The sequence below is a fragment of the Doryrhamphus excisus genome, chromosome 17, assembly GCF_030265055.1.
Source record: "Doryrhamphus excisus isolate RoL2022-K1 chromosome 17, RoL_Dexc_1.0, whole genome shotgun sequence".
NCBI classification, from domain to species: Eukaryota; Metazoa; Chordata; class Actinopteri; order Syngnathiformes; family Syngnathidae; genus Doryrhamphus; species Doryrhamphus excisus.
The window spans coordinates 13493683-13514423 of NC_080482.1; the positions used below are offsets into that span (position 1 = coordinate 13493683).

Here is a 20741-nt window from a genome sequence, read left to right on the forward strand (position 1 = left end):
AGTGTGAAAAATAAAGTTGACTGGAAGCAGCCGTTCTCGTGTTCTTTTTTGGTATTGAAATCCTTAAGCAAAGATTGATTTAAGCTGCTTTTGTATCGATATAAGCAGACCAAATTGGCTGGCGGGAGATGAAAAGGGCATCATAGTAACCAGATTATCATAATAACCGGGTATCGTACTAACGGAACTAATTATATCATAAAAGACTAGAAATTTGCCGGGAAATGAAAATAGTATCATAATAAGCAGTAATTCGTTATAACCGATATCCGATAACGAGACTTTACTGTAGTTCTTTTGACCTGTTTGTTCATGACCAACACACCACTAGGGTCTAGGACCTTTACCAAGGGTATAGGTCCCTCACTATTGAGGACAGAGAACAGTTAAGGACTACGTGCTGTGTTTAGGTAACCATCTAAGGTTGTAGGACTCCAATTTTTACTTTTATTTTATTAGGACACTAGCCAAACAACAATAGTACAATAGCCGACCAGGGCAAACAAGCAGCAAGGTCCAAACACTCCAAACACAGAAAAGATCCAAAAGCCAAAAACACATATCTGTCTTCTGATGTCCTACTGTATTTACATTACAGTATTATAGTATTACAGTATTACCCTGTTTTAATTGCCTTTATGGACCTCTTCATTCTGACAACTTTCTTCTGGTTCGAAATTCACTTCCTTACTATATCAGCATTTGTATGTAGAAATGGCCCCCGTGCCACACTTTGGACACCCCTCATTGAAATGTATACTGGAGTACTTGCTAAGTCTTTAACACGAGCCCTTAGTGAGTTTGTCTAAGTCGGGGGTCCTCCATCAAGGTGTGAGGTTTTTGAGTCTGGCCATGGTATCAAAGTGCGACCTGAGGCTGTGAGAGATGATGACAAATCACACAGTGCGTCCACTTTTGCTATCTGTGGAGGAGTTGAGGGCACAATTACCGGCGTGACCTGTGAGAGGATAAACACCGGTGATATGTGAGAGGATAGTTTGAAGAAGCAGAAACTCGCCAGCATTCCCCTGCTAGCCAGAGGAGGAAATGCATAATATCTTTTCACACACCGCTTGCTTCAAAGACGGCCAAAGTAAGTTTGCGAGGTTCCCGCAGTTCTGACAAGCTGCTGAAGGAGCCGCGGGCGGCGGCTTAGGATCAAGCAAACAATTGGTGCATCCCTTCAAAGCATGGAGATGACGTTTGCTCGCTGGAAAAACATCACGTGACCTAACGAGGAGTGTAACATGTAACGTATGGAACTTACACGTGATGATGTTACAAGCAAAGTGTTCCTTGAAGGCAGCGTGGGGCGCTAGGAAGGAAGGGGGGGGGGGAGTGATGATTAGCGAGTTTAGCCAACTGTGAAATTGAGTTTATGCTTTTCAAGATGGCAATTTCAATTGGATAATGGGAATTAAGTTGTAGAGAATAATTAATAGTAATTGACTTCTTTCCATCACTATGCAAATTAACCACTGATAACGCCGCGGGAGCTTTTTAAGGCTGACGCAAGTTTGCGCGGATTACGGCTGCTGCTGCTGTTCTTCCACGATTGCTTTGTTGACACCTTCATCAACCGAGGAGGAGGAGGAGGAGGAGGGATGGGGACCAAGAGAGGGGAGGGGTTACTGTCTGGCGGGATTAAAGCAATTGGTTTGTCACAAAGCATCAAGACGACGACTTTTTTTTTCAGCAGCAGCGCAAATGAGCACATGCGCCATAATGATAAATCAAACATGAATACACACTATATGAAAAAGAACACACACTAAATAACTCAGGTCTAATTTGACTCCATTACTGTGCACACATTAAAACAACACTGGACCTTTAAAAGTGGGATCTTGTCAGAGTTTCAAAATTTTTTGTAAAGTTGTTTCCCAAGAGGCGGCACGGTGGTCTAGGGGTTAGCGCGCAGACCTCACAGCTAGGAGACCAGGGTTCAATCCCACCCTCGGGCATCTCTGTGTGGAGTTTGCATGTTCTCCCCGTGCATGCGTGGGTTTTCTCCGGGTACTCCGGTTTCCTCCCACATTCCAAAAACATGCTAGGTTAATTGGTGACTCCAAATTGTCCATAGGTATGAATGTGAGTGTGAATGGTTGTTTGTCTATATGTGCCCTGTGATTGGCTGGCGACCAGTCTAGGGTGTACGCCGCCTTACGCCCGAAGACAGCTGGGATAGGCTCCAGCACCCCCGCGACCCTCGTGAGGAAAAGCGGTAGAAAATGAATGAATGAATGAATGTTTCCCAAGAGGGTGGTACGGTGGAGAGTGGTTCGCGCGCAGACCTCACAGCTAGGAGACCAGGGTTCAATTCCACCGTCGGCCATCTCTGTGTGGAGTTTGCATGTTCTCCCCGTGCATGCGTGGGTTTTCTCCGGGTACTCCGGTTTCCTCCCACATTCCAAAAACATGCTAGGTTAATTGGCGACTCCAAATTGTCCATAGGTATGAATGTGAGTGTGAATGGTTGTTTGTCTATATGTGCCCTGTGATTGGCTGGCGACCAGTCCAGTACCCCGCCTCTCGCCCAAAAGACAGCTGGGATAGGCACCCCCCGCGACCCTCGTGAGGAAAAGCGGTAGAAAATGAATGAATGAATGTTTCCCAAGAATGCAATACACACAGAAGTCCAGACAACAAGTGCACATGTGATACAACAAGGAGAACGTCACTCACCAAAGAGATGATTGACAGCAGCAGAGCGCAGCACCATGTGCTCATCATGTTGGACCAGCCAGCGCGTCGCCTGATGGAAAAGCCTCCTGCTGACCCAACTTGATCAGAAATTAAGTGGGGGAGGTGACGGAAGGGGGCGGAAGGGGGGTTTGGGAGGTGGAGACGGTAGGGGTGAAGGGGGCAGTCCCGAGGTGGGAGACAGATGAGATCTTCTCAGGAGATGGATGCAGAGTTTCGGAGGCTGAGCCGCTGTTTGTACATCAGAGCAGCAGCGTGGAGGGATGCTTTATACCCACACTCAAGGGTGCAGGATGGGAGGAAGCGGGAGGGGCGGGAGGGGGAGAGAAGGGGTTGTGGAGGACTTTGGAGAAGCAACTTGTCCCGTCGTGTCCCCAGGATGCCCTCTAGTGGCGATCCACTGCAACTGCCACACTTGCCTACATGGAAACAAACATAAATAACACAGAAAACTTGCTATTGCATTTAAAGCTAATAATGTAAGCGTGTGCAAACCTCCATCAAGACTTAAACACGAGTGAGTGATATTATGTTCCGTCTATTTAGCAATTAAAATGCTCCATAAACACAACAAATGTAAACCTGGTATCATGTAATTTAAGCGATTTAGACATTTTTGACATACTAGACATGCTTTCAAATGATCATCATTATTCTCCACACGCGCACAAGACCGTATAACACAAAATAGTCATAATAATGACACATAATAATCAAATGTACCTTCAATGTAAAAGAAAAATCTGTCATTCATCACATTGTCTGTATTTCGGGTTGGAAGACAAACCCTAAAAAAACCTTCGTCCATAAAAAAAAGCAAAAAAAACCCCTCCAGTAAGTACAAAGATAAGAAGAAAAGGTCGAAATCAATCTTCTAAATGGCAGCACGTTGCACTTGAATGCAGCAAGATAGCATCTCTGTTAAAAGATAGCTCTTGGCTGGATATAAAACTGCACTTTGTTAACTTTGCTGCTCCCAAATAATCAATGAGGGAAACATCCTTTCACATTTCAAATAACAAATTTCAAATGACATAACATCACTTCATTGCAAACGTGATTTGCCTTATTTTAAATGGCATCAAACCGCCTTCAAGTAGTTTTGTACAACTCTACATTCTACACAAAATAACCTATAATTACAAAGTGAATATGTTATACTTGAATTGTTTGTAAATATATGAAACACAAAACCCCCACCCTTACTATAAAGTGTTTGATGTGCTTCATTCACAGTAACCTTCTGTGCTCCATTGTCATAAATGATGGAATCTACTTTGGCTTCATTCCGAAATGGATTAAAATGTTCTTTTGAGTACCTCAAAATTCTACAACATGTAACCCACAATGATAAAGTTAAAGTGTGTTCCCTTGTTTATCACAGGATAGGTTCCAAAATTAGCCAGCAACAAGTGAAATCCGCGAAGTTACCAACCTTATTTGTTTGCAATTATTACATATGTTTTAAGGTTTTGAAACCCTCACAATACACTTTATACACACTTTCTCACATGTCTCGCTTGTTCAAACACTCAAAGTCTAAACTTTGTTTGAATTACAATGATCTATCTCCTGGACACAAGAAATTATTACGTCACTCACTACTCACTCTGACGTCTGGCGCTGTTCGGTTGGACAGTTTTTTGTATCCTTATTAAAACATTTACTTCTCCTTGTAGTTCTCCATGAGCCGAAAATTACTTTACAGTATTTCATAATGGTGTCTGCTAGCAAAGAGGAAACATAGCAGCGGTGACAAAAGGAGATTGAGTGACAATGGTCTACCACCAATCAGAATGCAGAACACAATGGGCATGTTCTCCTTCAGCCAATCAGGACTATTGTGGCTGGCAATACGTACCGAGAAGAACTGGACACGTCTTAACTCTCACGTGCGTAAACATCACCCTCTACTGGTTAGCAGCAGTAAATACAACAACATGCATACAACAGACCATATTTATAGTATCACTCTAATACACCACAAGGACACAGAACACAATCATATGCTGTTGAAAAATATGCAAAGTTGCACTTTAAAAACCCACAAAGCAGCAAATCTGTGAAAGGTAAACCACGATGTAGCCTAGGACTGTAGTTATTATTTTGTGTAAATTTATAAAAAAAAGAAAAACACCTTTAATAAATTTAATGTGCTTTAATGCAGTGTGTGCTCCAAGTGATGAATGATGGAATCATTATTTCACGCCTCTTTCCATAATTGATAGTAAAGATTTTTTACTTCCAAAATGTACTAAATATAACCCATAATAACAAATTGAAAGTGTTAATTAGTATTTTTTTTTGTAAATACATGAAAAACAAAAACACCTTTAATAAATTTAATGTGCTTAAATGCATTGAGTGGTCATAAACCAAATGATGAAATAAAAAGATGAATATGATCAGAAAGCTAATTTAGCATAGCAGGCAAAGTATATACTCAGTGTTTTAATTACATTTTGCTAAATTTAATGGAATTTTCACTTTGTTATTATAGTGCGTTGAATTTTGAGAGAGAAAATGATTTAAATGTATTTAGTAAAAAGGCTGTAACACAAGAAAAAGCTGTAGAATAGACAATAAAGATTAAAATGAGTGTTTTCACCGTGTCCGTGTTTATTGTTGCGTATTCTTCTCGCACACACAAACAACCTGTACAAAAACAGACGAGCTTTTCTCTTTTTTTCTTCTTCTTTTTGCTCATTTGTGTTTTTTTTTTCCCACCACAGAATTTGCATCAGGACAGAAAAAAAAATCTTACACCCACTTTGCAATATTCAAACTAAACGTTTTCTGTTTAAAAGAAAATAAATGTACATTGTCTTCTTCCTCCACTGGAAAACAAATCAATTGACTTTAGAAATCCAACAGCGTAAACATGTTCCAACATAAAACATCAGCCTTCGTTTCTTCCCCACACAAATTTAACTGAGAATAAATCAGGAAGGTTTTATGAGCTCCTTAGTGGAGCCCTTTCAGATACAAAAACTGCTCGCAAGGCAGAAGAAAATGACAAATACTTCAATTTGACTTCTCTTTACTCAAACAAACTTATTTGGAATGAGGACAAAGCGTTGGTTCACCTTTAGTTGACCACAGGAGGTGGTGGTTTGATCCAAATATCAATATCAGCAATACCAAAGGTGGTATCGGATCCATATTAGCGTGATATTATCTGAACAAAAATGTTTTGTAGGGGGGCAGGAGTGGCTCAGGAGTTAGAGCAGGTTGTCCAGAAACCAGAAGTTGGTGGTTGGATCCTTGCTCCCTCCACCACTGTCGTTGTGTCCCTGGGCAAGACACTTTCCCCCACCTTGCCTCCATTGCTGCCCACATGAAAAGTGGTACTTTGGTTTTCATGATGAATTTGCTCCAAAAGGTCAGACAAAAACAGAAACGTACCAACATCAAAGCAAGTGGTGAATAATGTAAATCCAATTAATCTGTTCCATACACAAATATTAACAAGTAATAGTTTTTATGAGGAATAATTATAGTTTTAAATCATTTAATTAAATTAAATTATTTTTACTGAAAGGGAGGGGACGCCATCTTCCTTCTTTGCGTTCTTTGAGTTCTTTCTTGAATTCAATAGTGTTTTTCACCTTCTTGATCAAATCTTTCTTTGGCCCCATGGCGGGTTATTTAGTGGTGCACGGATGGTAAGTCAGCAACACACTAGGGCGCTTTGTTTCACCACTCCACTCTGTGGTAAGATACACTACAGGGAAAACTGACTTGTTTGCATGAAAACCAAGGCAAAGTTTTGTTGAAAACCAAGTCAAATAAATTCCTTTTCGTATGTTGGAAAACCAATGTTTGACTATAGTTATACATTGTTGGCTTTGGATTTGAATGACAGCCAATAGTAATTCTTGCTTTTGTTGAGTTTTTTGTTCGCGCTACTGTCATTATTGCGTTCATACAATGGTATGCAATAAAAGGGAATAATTATACAGCGTTATGTTGGCGACACTTACATTGTATCATTGTGCCATCCATCCGTTTGCTATGTCGATTATCCTCCGTAGTGTTGCAGGGGTATGCTGGAGCCTATCCCAAATGACTTTTTAGCGAGAGGCATGGTACACCCTGGACTGGTCACCAGCCAATCAAAGGGCACATATAGACAAACAACCATTCACACTCACATTCATACCTATGGACAATTTGGAGTCGCTAATTAACCTCGCATGTTTTTGGAATGTGGGAGGAACCGAACATAAACATTCCAAAAAAATGTAAATATTATTTATGTCTTAATTGTTTATGCCTTATATGTATTATGTTCTGGTATGTTTACTATAAATGTGTGTAAAAGTGACTATAGGGGTGTTATTTCATGTCGAGAGGTCTCTAATAATGTTCATGCATTCATTCATTCATTTTCTACCGCTTATCCTCACAAGGGTTGCGGGAGTGCTGAAGCCTATCCCAGCTGTCTTCAGGCGAGAGGCGGGGGTACACCCTGGACTGGTGGCCAGCCAATCACAGGGCACATATAGACAAACAACCATTCACACTCACATTCATACCTATGGACAATTTGGAGTCGCCAATTAACCTAGCATGTTTTTGGAATGTGGGAGGAAACCGGAGTACCCGGAGAAAACCCACGCATGCACGGGGAGAACATGCAAACTCCACACAGATGCCCAAGCGGAGAATCAAACCCAGGTCTTCCCGATCTCCTGCCTGTGTGGCCTGCCTGCTATTCGGCCAGTGTCATGAAAACATTGAGCGAAATTGTTCACAGACACGTGTGCTGATACAAATATTTGGCCTAAAATATGTCCTGTGTTTTCATTCATTCATTCATTTTCTACCGCTTTTCCTCACGAGGGTCGCGGGGGGTGCTGGAGCCTATCCCAACTGTCTTCGGGCGAGAGGCAGGGTACACCCTGGACTGGTTACCAGCCAATCACAGGGCACATATAGACAAACAACCATTCACACTCACATTCATACCTATGGACAATTTGGAGTCACCAATTAACCTAGCATGTTTTTGGAATGTGGGAGGAAACCGGAGTACCCGGAGAAAACCCATGCATCCACGGGGAGAACATGCAAACTCCACACAGAGATGGCCAAGGGTGGAATTGAACCCTGGTCTTCTAGCTGTGAGGTCTGCGCGCTAACAACTCGATCAATCATTCAATGATCCTGAAAAATTTAGAGTAAAAAAGTACCTGCGATACAGCAGTACCTTGGTTTTCATTATTAATTTGTTCCAAAAGGTTTGACAAAAACTGCAACCTATGAAAACCGAGGCAATGTTTCGCATAGGAAAAATGTAAATCCAATGATTCCGTTCCAGGTAACCAAAAATCTGAACAAATTTTTTTTTTAAATCAAAAATAATTCTACTTTTACATACAGAAACAATATGAAATAATTCTAAATGAGGACTGGATGGAACTTGCTGGCACTCGCAACTTTCTTTGGCCCCATGGCGGGTTATTTAGCAGTTACACTCAATCAAAAATACACAGATGGTGAGTGAGCAACGCGTTGGGTGCTTTGTTTGGGTACTCCATTTCACCTCACGATACAGTACAGGGCTAACCGACTAGTTTGTTATGAGCAATATTGCAAATTTTGGGGACATTTTTTTCAACAAAATCTGAATCATATGAAAAGTGAGCTTTGACTGTACTGTTCTGGTATTTATTTGGTACTAAAATCTGCAGTATCTCCCATCTCTTGTGGCCACAAACAAAGGTGATGACACTAGATGACACACCACACAAGGTCGCCCCCCTCCCAAGAAAGTCTCCCTATCCTGTTCCATTTCTTCCTGCTCCGTGCGCTGCACTAATATAGTGCATGGTCAACACAGCCTGTTTCCATGGCAACGTGTCCCTGTTTTGTCCACCCTCCACTGCCAGGAGTTTGGAGTCCAGGCAAGGATTGAGGAGAAGGAATTCTAAACCCCTTTATGGAGATTTCCCCCCACTTCTCATCCATCCCTCCTCATCCTCCTCTTCTTCCCTGCGGTGACTTTTGGCAACGTAGGAAGTCACAGCATCCTAAGCCTCCAGCGACTCAGCAGAAAAGTCTTCTGCTTCTTGTGTTGGAAAAGTTTACCGGATGATGGGTGAAAAAAAGGCATTTGACAGAACACGGCAGAGGTCATGAAGGCTCTTGCAAAAAGAAACATGTAAAAAAAAAAAGGGGGGGGAGGGGGCTTCTTAAAAAAAAAGGATGTTCTCATGTGCTCTAAGAGGATTTTCTCCTACTCCTCGCCCGTGGGACGACTCCTTTCATGCTGCACAAGAAAAAAAGGTCCCCCCCCAAAAACCCCCAAACCGTCCTCACCGTGACAGGTGAAGCCATGCGCCCCCCCCCCCCACGCACGACTACATGTCCGTGTCACCGTCGTAGGCCAGCGTCAAAGGTTTGAGACGATTGTTTTGCTGCCTCTGTCTCGGAGGTCTCTTTGGCTTCTTGCTGCATCAATAAAAGACAACAGGAGCAGATCATTATTATTATTATTTATCATCCAACATACCTGGAGTACTACACTCGCTGGACACAACATTAGCTACACCTGCTAGAAAAGCACTCATGTTGAGGTACTCATAAAGACGCAGTACTTGTACACCACTCAAAACTACAATGTACTGTGAGCTCCATTATCTTTGTAACAATGAAGACATCCAAAAGGACTTGACAAAGCTCAAGCTATGATGATGCTGCCCCCTGCTGGAGACAACCGTGATGTTACGTCCCGTTACATCTCCAGTTTTCCTAGAGAAGTGTACTCTGATTGTTTTCTGGTGAGTCTTTGTCATTCCCTTTTTGTGATTTTTGTAGTTTTTTGGTTGGTTTTATGTTCTGTCTTGTTATTTTTTGTTATAATTTTTTAATTCTTACATTTTTGTTCGACCCATCCTTCCCTAGACACATCTGGGACGCAACACATTGCAGTTTTTAACCATCTCAATCGTCTTACTGTTTAGTTTTTTTTAGTGCTATGTCTTATACAATTAAATGCAGTGTCAAAGAATTTTAGATTCGCAAACACAGACGAAACAAAGATGGATGGAGGTGAATGAAATGGGGGTAACATCAACACTCGGCCACAAGAGAGCAGCAAAGCGGCAATGATGGTAGTTGTCATGTTAAGTTTGCTTTAAAATGCAAAAATGTTGTTACTTTTCACATTATTTGTGGATGAATCACAGTAATAAAAGCATAATTTGTCAAAGAGACAATTTGGAGTCGCCAATTAACCTAGCATGTTTTCGGAACGTGGGAGGAAACAGGAGTACCCGGAGAAAACCCACGCATGCACGGGGAGAACATGCAAACTCCACACAGACATGCCCGAGGGTGGAATCGAACTCCGGTCCCCTAGCTGTGTGGCCTGTGCGCTGACAACTCTGTCACCGTGCAGCGGCACCTAGTCGTATTTTTCCACCAAAAAAAGAATTCTTGGAAAGAATGGATCAACTATATAGAAAGGACACTTGGATGTAGCTACAGTGGGTCTACACTACTTTGGTCCTCACCTTCTCCATCATCTCACCCTGCTATTCAGGTTGGTCTTATGACCACCCCTTCCCCACGGGGGAAAAGGCGGCAGGCACTTTAACTGGAGGGGCGAGCCGGGAGGGGATTGGAGGGGACAGGGGCGAGGCTTGTTGGCTTGATGAAAACCCTCCACCTCCTGGTTAGCTGCTGTTGCTGCTCTGAGCCAGTTCTTGGCAGTCGGGACAGGTGTAGACCATCCCGGGGGGGTTCTGGCCCATCCACATAGCCGCCCCGTTGGCGTCGCACTCTTGGGCCGCAAGAGAGCGATGCACCCTGGCACAGTAGCTGCTGCCCTCATCACAGAGGGAGGGTGACACGGGGGGATAGGAAGACAAAAAAGGTTGACATAAAGAAGAAGAGGGGGCGGGTCCGGTGGATGATTGATTGGGGAGGGAGGTGGCCATGATGATGATGATGATGATAATGATGATGAAGACAAGTACTTACCAAGCGAGATAAATCATGGACACGATGAAGATGAGCAGCACGAAGGCTCCGGCCGCCACCCCGTACACCCAAATCTTCAACTTGCCATCTGTCAAGGAAGACCAACAATAAAAACAAATAACTGCAACAAATACATTGGTAACATCTTCAATTTCCATATATTTCAACTAGTGCTAAAGTAACACATTTTAAAATGTACAAAAATAAGATGTTAAAATTTAGAATTTCCACATGTCCCGAGTGCTCAAATGAAAATAAAAAATAAAATAAAAATAATTAAAATTAAAATGAATGAATAAAAAATAATTTCCACATATTCCAAATAGTACAAAAACAAAAACAGTAAAAATGTACATTTTTTGCTGCAATACAAATCAAAAACTTCCACCTACGTATGATAAGCATGCTGAAATAAATAGAAAAGTACAAAAAAAGTAATGTAAATGTTTGAATTTCCACATATTAAGAGTGCTAAAATAAAAATAGAAGAACAACAAAAAACAATTAACATTTTAATTGTCATATATTGAAAAAAGTGCTCTATTTCTTCATTTCTTCAACAAAACAAATCCTTAAAAGTTTAAATTCCACACATCCACACATTCCACATTGTGTCCTGAGCAGAGTTGTGGTTGGAATATGGTGCTGAGGAAAGTAGTTCCAGCGAGTTGCTGGGGACAGTTAAGTAAAGAGTTTGGCTTCTCAAAACTATATGCGTTTAAAAGCATATAAAATACATTTGCACCACAAAAACGCCTACTAGAAAAAAATCAGACCTCACAAATCGCTCTGCATTATTTTCTCTGCCGTCCGCAGCTAATTGTCCCCAGCAATAAGCTGGAACTACTTTCCTCAGCACCAAAACCCCACCAGAACTCAGCTCAGGACACGAAGTTGGGAGTGAGTCGATGTTGATGAACCTCACTGCTTGTGGGGGTGTCATACAACTTCATGAAAAACTTCATGTCAGTATATTATTATATTATTACATTAATAAATATTATTATTTTATTATTATTCTTATATTAGTACATCTTGTTTACACTGGATACGTTTCAGATCTGAGATTTTAACATCATTATCTATTATAAAGACTCAAGATTTAACAAGTAGAATAATAATAATAATGGTAATACACTTCAAAATAATATAGTGTATATTTTGTAGACTAGTTACTTCGACTTCAAAAGCCATAGAAGGAAGTTGCATGCAAACAAAAAACAACAAGCACACACATAGACACACAGATACACACACACACACACACACACACACACACACACACACACACACACACACAGAAAACTTCCTGGTGGAGGTAATGAGAGGCTGTCAAGGATTAAAGTTGCACTTTCGGCTTCATGTCTTAGCGTCACTCCAGGGATTAAACACCACCAGCTTTGCACATGTGTTGGACTTTGTTAAGGCATCTTTACCAAGACTTTTATAGAAGTCATCCCCAAAATGGACGTCGTGTGACTGCAGACACATTTTCATGGTGTTTCATGTTTTTTTTTTAATTACAAGGGAGTTTAAAATCAGTTTAAGCAGTCAGGAACCCAATAAAGGTATTCTAAAGTGAGTTTTTAAAGTGGCAGCATGAATGAGTAGACAGATTACTCTTTAATTGTAAAGAGGAAACAACAAAAAAGACACTATTTTTGTGCAAGTAGTTGGTGCTTTCTTAAGGCACTTTAAAAAAAGCCCAAAACTCTTTGGTGGTTCTAACCTGGTCCGTAGGGTTGCAGGTACCAGGTCCGGCCGGTGCGTCCGGGCTGGGTGGTAGCGGGCAGCGTGGGATTAATGGCACGGCTGGTCTTCACGTCCCCCTTCTTGTCGCTCGCCGTGGGGATCTCCAGGATAGGGATAGGGGCACACTGGTCCAGCACCCCGCTGGGGGACAGCACCTCCGTGAAACCTTCTTCGCACATGCACACTCCCGCCTACAGGGGGAAGCAGAGGATCAGGACTAAAGTGTATTTTGTGTGCGAGTCCCATCCAAGCCTGCTTGTATTTGTTGCTACATGTTTTTTTTCCCTGCCTGTCATGCTTTACTGACCTCGCTGCAGAAAGATGTCGGCGGTACACAGGGAGGGTCGCAGGCGTTGCTGTCCGCCATGGGGGTGACGGGAGGGCAGCCACCTGCAGGTTAGAACAGCACAATCTAATAAGCTACAACACAATGATGCTTTTCTCCTCACTCTCAACATTCTGTACTTATGTTTTAACATAAGTTGATAAAGTTACTAATAACAGAAATGTAAGAGAATACTGCAGAACTTCTCAGAACAAACCCCCTGAGGACGTACAATCCAAAATTAAACTGGATTTCCATTTCTGTGCATTCTAGCGCAAGAAAATGAGTTAATGTGATCTAGCTGACAATGGATGTAATTGGGAAGTACGTAGTTTGATGAGAAAGCCCTCCCAAAAAAACAGCATTACCATTTACATAACGGACTTCTATATGAAACAACCTACAGTGATATTGTTTTTGTCGCAGCGAACAGGAAAAACTATATCTGGCGGGCCAACACAATGCCTCGCTATTGCCGCTTGTCACAGACGGAAGAGTGGATACCTGGCTCTCAATTTCACGACGAAGATTTAAGACGATGCTCGTTTGCCGTCAGCATTTTTTTTACCTGAGCACTGGAGCACACGTCTTGTGCTGGAAGACACAGCCATCCCAAGGAGAGTGGATATTGTGAGTGTTGTTGCTGTATTTATGCTGCTGTTGTTGACGGTATAGATAGCTATATGCATGCTGTGAAATAAATGCACCTTGTGTTCTTAAATAATCCAAATACAGCATGATACTGTAAGCAATATGCATTATCATCAATGCAATTTTTAATGTATAATCACTGCACGATTGCTGTCAGCATTTTTCACCTGTGCTGGAAGACACAGCCTTCCCAAGGACATTGGACATCAAAAGTGTTGTCGCTGTATCTATGCTGCTGTTGTTGACGTTATCATCAATGTACATGTTAATGCATAATCACAGCATGTATATCAAACAATAAAATGGTGTTAGAGGTTTTTTTTAGAGGGCTATTGTTCTTATAGGTGCCTCCCAATTACATACATTGTTAGCTAGCACATACTAAGTTGTTTTCTCTTGTTAAAATGTACAGAAAAGGGAAAGAAATGTGTTCATGTTTTACATAAGGATTGTGAATGATGAGCAAAATAAATAAGTGCAGCTCTCTTTAAGAAGTGCCGTTATGATGCCATCTACTGGACAGAGTTAGAAGAACAAGCTACATTGACAGACAGTCATGACATGTGTTTATGAGTAAAAGCCAAAATGTAGCACAAGACAGTCACAAGACGGGATTGGGTCTAACGTGAACGAGACAAGACAGGATTTTAATTTTACTCTTAAGAAACGTACAATGGAAAAATGGAAATCCATGACAAAACTTTGGGTTGGACCTCATGAGACTACACACTTGTGCACTCTGTGTGTATGCTACCGGCCCCACCTCCATCCACCGAGATAAAGAGACTGTATGACTGACAAAAGGGCTCATTCGTTCTATGGAACAAATGTGCCAAGTTTCTAAAATGCACAGAGTGAACTTGCTCTCTGCCTGTTTGGAGGCGGGAGACAAGGAAAACAGACCCCATGGCAATATGGTGAGGCTAGCAACGTTATTATATTATTATCAAGTTCATTTTCATTTATTGTGTGATTATTTCATTCATTCATTATTATCTTAGTCCTAGTTCCTTGGAACTTGGATCTTGTGAGACCGCTAGTAGTGGCAAATTGATTTGTAGCAGGCCGCCGCAAATAAATGAACGTATGAGGAATGCTCTGTTACTTGTGCAAAATGCAAAGTGCTCCAATAAGCACTTGGAACTTTGTGTTTTAGGAGCTTTAAAAGTTGAGACTTTATATTTAGCGTGGTTATTTTGCTCGAACTGTCAGAGATTGACTATAATGTTCTTACCGGTGACATTGAGCCCGTCAGAGCGCTGACACCAAACCAGCGGGCGTGAGGAGTTCGGTCGCGAGCTGCTGAGCCACTTGTACTCGTAACATTCGCCTCCTGGGGGCAGGGTGGAAAAAAATAAAACAATCCATGATGGCCGACCACATGAAGATTAATCAGCAGCAGGGAAGATATGGATGTAACTGTATGGTATAATAATAATAATAATAATCTTAAAGCGTGTGTAGTGGAGTGTTTTAATCTCTATTAATGACTCTATCAGTGCTGGGAGATGACTATCACGATCGGCCTCATGGCTCTGCAGAGAGCAAACGCGGCTACTGCAGGAAACGAACAACTTACCCTTGAACAATAAAAAGATGGGCTTCAGTATTGCTGCTCTCTTTCAACCACTCATTCACTTCAACCGGTATTTTTTTTTTCTTGCTTTTTGTGCAATGATTGAATCACTTCCCGTCTTTAAAACTGTTTCTGTCATTGACAACCAGCGTAGAATTGTAGAACAACACAAAAGGTTGTAGTTATGTTTATACAGAGCAGATGCAGATTGTTTGTTTTTATGGATGCTACATGTAATGTGTGTGAGGTTGTTTTAATGTTCTAGTTCACTGTGAGAGGTGATGAAGAGCTTCACACAGTGAGGCTAGAATGCAACTACATTACGTTCTTTGTTAAATTTGACGTTTGCCCCTCCTTGCCTTTACTGCCGCTTTGTCTTGTGTTTTCAGAGGTCCTAGCTTTTCTTGACTGGAGACAGGATAACTGGGTGCCCAGGCTACGTTTACATGCAGCCAAATAACCCTTTCATAATAATATTAGAAATAACCTGGTCGTGCATGGGGCGGCACGGTGGTCTAGTGGTTAGGGTGCAGACCTCACAGCTAGGAGGCGAGGGTTCAATTCCACCCTCGGGCATCTCTGTGTGGAGTTTGCATTTTCTCCCCGTGCATGCGTGGGTTTTCTCCGGGTACTCCGGTTTCCTCCCACATTCCAAAAACATTCATTCATTTTCTACCGCTTTTTCCTCACGAGGGTCGTGGGGGTGCTGGAGCCTATCCCAGCTGTCTTCGGGTGAGAGGCTGGGTACACCCTGGACTGGTGGCCAGCCAATCACAGGGCACATATAGACAAACAACCATTCACGCTCACACTCATACCTATGGACAATTTGGAGTCGCCAATTAACCTAGCATGTTTTTGGAATGTGGGAGGAAACCAGAGTACCCGGAGAAAACCCACGCATGCACGGGGAGAACATGCAAACTCCACACAGAGATGGCCTAGGGTGGAATTGAACCCTAGTCTCCTAACTGTGAGGTCTGCGCGCTAACCACTCGACCGCCGTGCCGCCCCATTCCAAAAACATGCTAGGTTAATTGGTGACTCCAAATTGTCCATAGGTATGAATGTGAGTGTGAATGGTTGTTTGTCTATATGTGCCCTGTGATTGGCTGGCGACCAGTCCAGGGTGTACCCAGCCTCTCGCCCAAAGACAGCTGGGATAGGCTCCAGCACCCCCGCGACCCACGTGAGGAAAAGCGGTAGAAAATGAATGAATGGTTGTGCACGGCCATGTAAACACCAACAACCTTTTGAAAAACCCGAATACGTATGCTCATATTCTGGTTTTTACAAATGGCAATATTACCCCTTTGTTACTCCTTTTCCAACCTGAATATTGGGTCATGTATACAATATCAGGATATCCCTATCGATGGTAAAATGAATCTGAGCAATCATCTCTTTCTCATCATTCATCTCATCATTTGTAACCCGCTACAAATGTAAATCAGTGATCAAGAATGCGACCTTAAGGTTAGCTCATCATGCTAATCTTGGTATCGGCCAACCTTCCAGGCCAGGTGAGACGGTCCAGTACCTGTGCAGGGCTGAGACTCCCAGGCCTGGTCTGGACACAGTTGCAGGTTCTCAGGCTCCTGGGCCACCACAGCCTTGGAGCGGACCCGAACAGAACCAAAGTCCACGCCGGCTTCCTTCACGCAGATGCTGACGCAGGAGCTCCAGTCCGACCACTCCATTAGGTAGCACTCACCTGTCAGACAGAGGACATTAAAAGTCAGCTGACTCGTATTTCAGTTTGTTTTACTTCAAGACACTTGGTCACTGGTCCCAAGGTCTTTGGGCGGTCTGCATGTCAATCCTGCAAAGAACACAAACACAAACACAAAACCTGCAAAGGATTAAGACTGATATTGATGGCTGATTTAGTGGAAGTACAAAAGTTGTTCTCATAGATTGTTATCATGTGTTGTTTTGTGTTATCTTATCAAAACACATCTTCTGTATGGATGTTGATGATGATGAAGTTTACTCACGGCTGCAAGGCAAGCGTTGGCATCCATACTTGTCCTAATTTGTGCATCCTCTTAACTGATGTAAAGGTTAAAGAGGCTCAGTTGTAAGTTTTTTTCAGCTCCCAGTATTTGCATCAACACATTGGAATGAAAGCAATGACTTCCTATCCTTCCCTGATAATTATTAATGGCTGATGCGATTTCTGCGTTAGCTTCCAGGCTCACCGCAGCTGCCATTCATTTCCTGTAAGCTGCCCGTGCTAACAACTGGATCATCAGAGGTGAGTCGCGTGGGAACACTTGAAGGCAAGACGAGGAGATGTTAACGTTTGCGGGCCGGGACGCGGTCAGAATTCTCATTTCAATGTGAACGTGATGAGGGAGGGAGGCGGAGAAGATTTGGGATGTGATGCAAGTTATCTCTGACTACAGCTGACAAGTGCAGGTCATCAAACAACGGCAGAAGTGGAGCACGGGTCAAGAATGCATCAACTTGTGTGTGTCTGCTGACAAAATTCCTATGTGCACACTGAATTCCCGCCCAATTGACACCAGAGTGCCTCCCAGCAAAGAGAAGACTGCTTGGACTGTTATCTAGGACGTCGTGTCTCTGCATCGTCCAGTCCGCAAGGCACACTTGACATTTAAATCTAAAAATGCACGATTGCAGAAGACGACCATGCAGCCCACATGGCACCATGTTATACCAGGGATTATCACATACTACAGTATTAATTGTCCCTGTACCCTAGAAACCGCCCATGAATGATACGGGAAAAGGCCGAAATTATACTGTGTCAAAGCCCAGGTCAGTGATACTGATAAAATATAGAGTTTAACCATGTCCAGTATCAGCCCCCGTAGCTGTCCACTCAGAGCGCGCTGCTCTAGGATAAGATAAGACTGTTGATAAAATATTACTGTTGAAATATTTTTGCAATTGTTGTGTTTACACTGTTTAGATATAATACATGTAATAAACTGAACATTTTCTGGAAACAAATTTCTTTTTTTGATTAAATAGTACGTGATAATAAGCTCATGATTAAATAGTATGTGATAATAAGATCATCACATGGTTTGTCTGGTATCAGGCCCAGTATCATGCCCCCGCGTGCCAGTATGATACTGACACTTGGGGGCATGATACCTGGCCTGAGACCAGACAAACCATGTGATAACCTATAATTCTCAACTGGCGGATCCGAGAGAGCTTTTTTTGAATGCAGTGGGTTCTTGAATCATGGATGAGACAACACCCATCGCAGGAAGTACAGGACAGAGACCAGAAGCAAAAAAAAGAACAAGGAGCTCTCCCAGCTCTCCCAACTTATTTAGGTTTTTAGCAGCAACCAAAAAAAGGAAGCACATCCCCCCCTGGTTGGTTTGTTTTCAAGGCGTGGACTGGCTCCTCAATACATCTTGGACTTCATCCAAATTTACGCTCCAGCACGCACATTGAAGTCCAGTTCCAACTAGTGATGCCCAAGACGAGACTTAAACGGGAACTGCACTTTTGTTGGAATTTTGCCCATCATTGACAATCCTTATGTGAAACACTAACACATATTTATTTCTTTTGTCTATGCATTATTCCAAGTTATTATGAGCTAGCTAAAAATGGACATCATTGGGACACACATATTTCGCTACTAAAAAAAACCTCGAACAACATTGCATGGTTTGATATCATGCTGTGATCATGTGATCATTTGATGATTTAAAACACTACCCAAACTTCTTTCCTAAGTCACATTGATACACATACTGATGCTAGTTCCGTCAAAATAGGTATTTCCCATGATGTCCGTTGTTTGCTAGCTCATAGCTAGTTTTCCTGCACTAGAATGCACAGAAAAGGGAAAGAAATATGTGTTCATGTTTTACATAAGGATTGTTTTTACTATGGTAATTTGTACTTTTAGTTCTTATTATCCATCCATCCATCCATCCATCCATTTTCTTCCGCTTATCCGGGTCCGGGTCGCGGGGGCAGCAGTCTTAGTAGGGAAGCCCAGACTTCCCAGTCCCCGGCCACCTCCTCCAGCTCCACCGGGAGGACACCAAGGCGTTCCCAGGCCAGCTGTGAGACATAATCCCTCCAGCGTGTCCGAGGCTTTTTCCCGGCTGGGCATGCCCGGAACACCTCACCAGGGAGGCGTGCTCCTGACTGAGCTTCTCACCCTATCTCTTAGGGTGAGTCCAGCTACCCTACGGAGGAAACTCATTTATTATTATTTATTGTCTTATTAGTCTGTGCAGCACTTTATAAAATGTGCTAAATAAATAAAGTGGATTAGATATTTTTGGAGGAAAAAAAAATCTGCAAATTTGTAAGGTCAGAAATGCTGTATCGTGAATGTGCAGCGTATGGATAGGTCCCGGATAAAAAGGGATGAGATTCTTCTTCCTGTGAGTGCTGAACGAGTGATAAGCCCAATTAGACACCTTTAGAAATGAACTTCTAAGTTTGCAGAGCAAGCTTGCTCTAATTTCCCCTTCTGGGAGCACTGACACTGACAAAAAATACAACTGACTTAACTCTAAAGTGCACTGTGCAGAAATCCACCTCTCTTTATCAGGCAGCCTGCTAAATTGGGCCTTCAGTCTACCGTCTTGTCTTATTGATGGTGCACTGATGGCGCTCCACTTAAGTGCAACTCCAAAACAAGAGGCTGATGTGGTTAGGGCAGGGCAGACTGTGACAAATATGCATCCTCTCCAGCTTTTGGCAGCTTTGGAGAGAATGACACATTCAAAAAGATGTCTTCAAAGCCGACAGATGACAGCCATCCATCAAATGCATGACAGCGGGCCTTGAGGAGATAATCCCAATCTGAGAGAAAGACATTTTCTTGTTTTGCTTTTTTTAAGGTCCATGACATTTCTTTTGCATGTTCATGCCAAACATTTAACACCCACATGGAACAAATGTGAAGGCAAGCCTTTTGTCACTTAGCAGTGCAAAATGAATGAGTGTAATTCTCCCTTGCAATAATCTGCTCCTGAATGCTACTTGAGTGCCGACGAGAAAAGAGTTCTCCTGCTTTTGATTCACTTTACATGACAGACACTTTTACTTCTTGGTGTCCCCTTTCCTCGTTAAAGTGGTATAATTAATAATAGTAATGATAGTGCCCTGCGATTGGCTATCGAAGCTTGGATAGGCTCCTGCAACCCTCGTGAGGATAAGCGGTAGAAAATGAATGAATGAATTGTAACAACAATCATATATCATCTATTTATATATGGTGCCACTCATGATGCAGCCAAAAAACTAAAATCCAAGTAACTGCACTATTCAGCCCACAGCTTTAAAATATATTCATTATTCATGAGACATATTATCAGATACACTGATTTGCTTTGTCAGCTTTCATAAAAAGCTAAGATGTACATATATATATTCTATGCAAAGCATCTACAACAGAGTGGCTTTGGCATCTTTAATAAACAAAAATACCCCAAAAATGCACCCCCCCACGTGCATCTGTTTTTTTGTGCGTCCCTCGGTGGGCAAAGTTTGGACACCACTAGAGTAGGTGGTGGTAAGAAGGTGAGCAAAAACGTGATGATATATGTAGTATTCTAAACAGAAACTGGAAGTAAAAAAGGAACGCTTTTATTTGTTAGTCTATACCAGTGTTTTTCAACCTTTTTTGAGCCCCAGCACGTTTTTTACATTGTAAAAATCTTGTGGCACACCACTAACCAAAAATGTTACAAAATGTCACCACGACCTCACACGTGCATCAATAAGTCTATCGGA

The 20741-nt window shown here is 42.3% G+C and overlaps 2 protein-coding genes across 15 annotated transcripts in view; both read right to left on the minus strand.

Annotated features, from left to right (window-relative positions):
• Positions 1-4485, minus strand: part of LOC131105672 (neurexophilin-1) — a 38453-nt gene extending 33968 nt beyond the window's left edge. For 4 of the 7 annotated variants that reach the window (XR_009119975.1, XR_009119974.1, XR_009119973.1 and 1 more), the window contains exons 1-2: positions 4313-4485; positions 2686-3122 (exon numbers count right to left, since the gene is read on the minus strand). Coding sequence is in view for 3 of the 7 variants with exons in the window: in XM_058054049.1 (XP_057910032.1) it covers positions 2686-2733 (48 nt within the window). In the remaining 4 variants the exon portion in view is untranslated. Of the gene's footprint in view, positions 1-2685; positions 3123-4305 lie in introns of all 7 variants that reach the window. The other 3 variants (XR_009119976.1, XM_058054050.1, XM_058054051.1) reach the window with 3 other exon arrangements.
• A 4547-nt stretch (positions 4486-9032) lies between these two features.
• The window catches only part of LOC131105049 (thrombospondin type-1 domain-containing protein 7A), a 191724-nt gene continuing 180015 nt past the window's right edge, over positions 9033-20741 (minus strand). For 5 of the 8 annotated variants that reach the window (XM_058052754.1, XM_058052752.1, XM_058052749.1 and 2 more), the window contains 7 exons: positions 16537-16710; positions 14655-14753; positions 12752-12834; positions 12422-12635; positions 10693-10780; positions 10224-10533; positions 9050-9159 (listed from right to left, as the gene is read on the minus strand). In XM_058052754.1, the coding sequence (XP_057908737.1) occupies positions 10386-10533; positions 10693-10780; positions 12422-12635; positions 12752-12834; positions 14655-14753; positions 16537-16710 (806 nt within the window). In that variant the 3' untranslated portion in view covers positions 9050-9159; positions 10224-10385. Of the gene's footprint in view, positions 9160-10223; positions 10534-10692; positions 10781-12421; positions 12636-12751; positions 12835-14654; positions 14754-16536; positions 16711-20741 lie in introns of all 8 variants that reach the window. The other 3 variants (XM_058052757.1, XM_058052755.1, XM_058052751.1) reach the window with 1 other exon arrangement.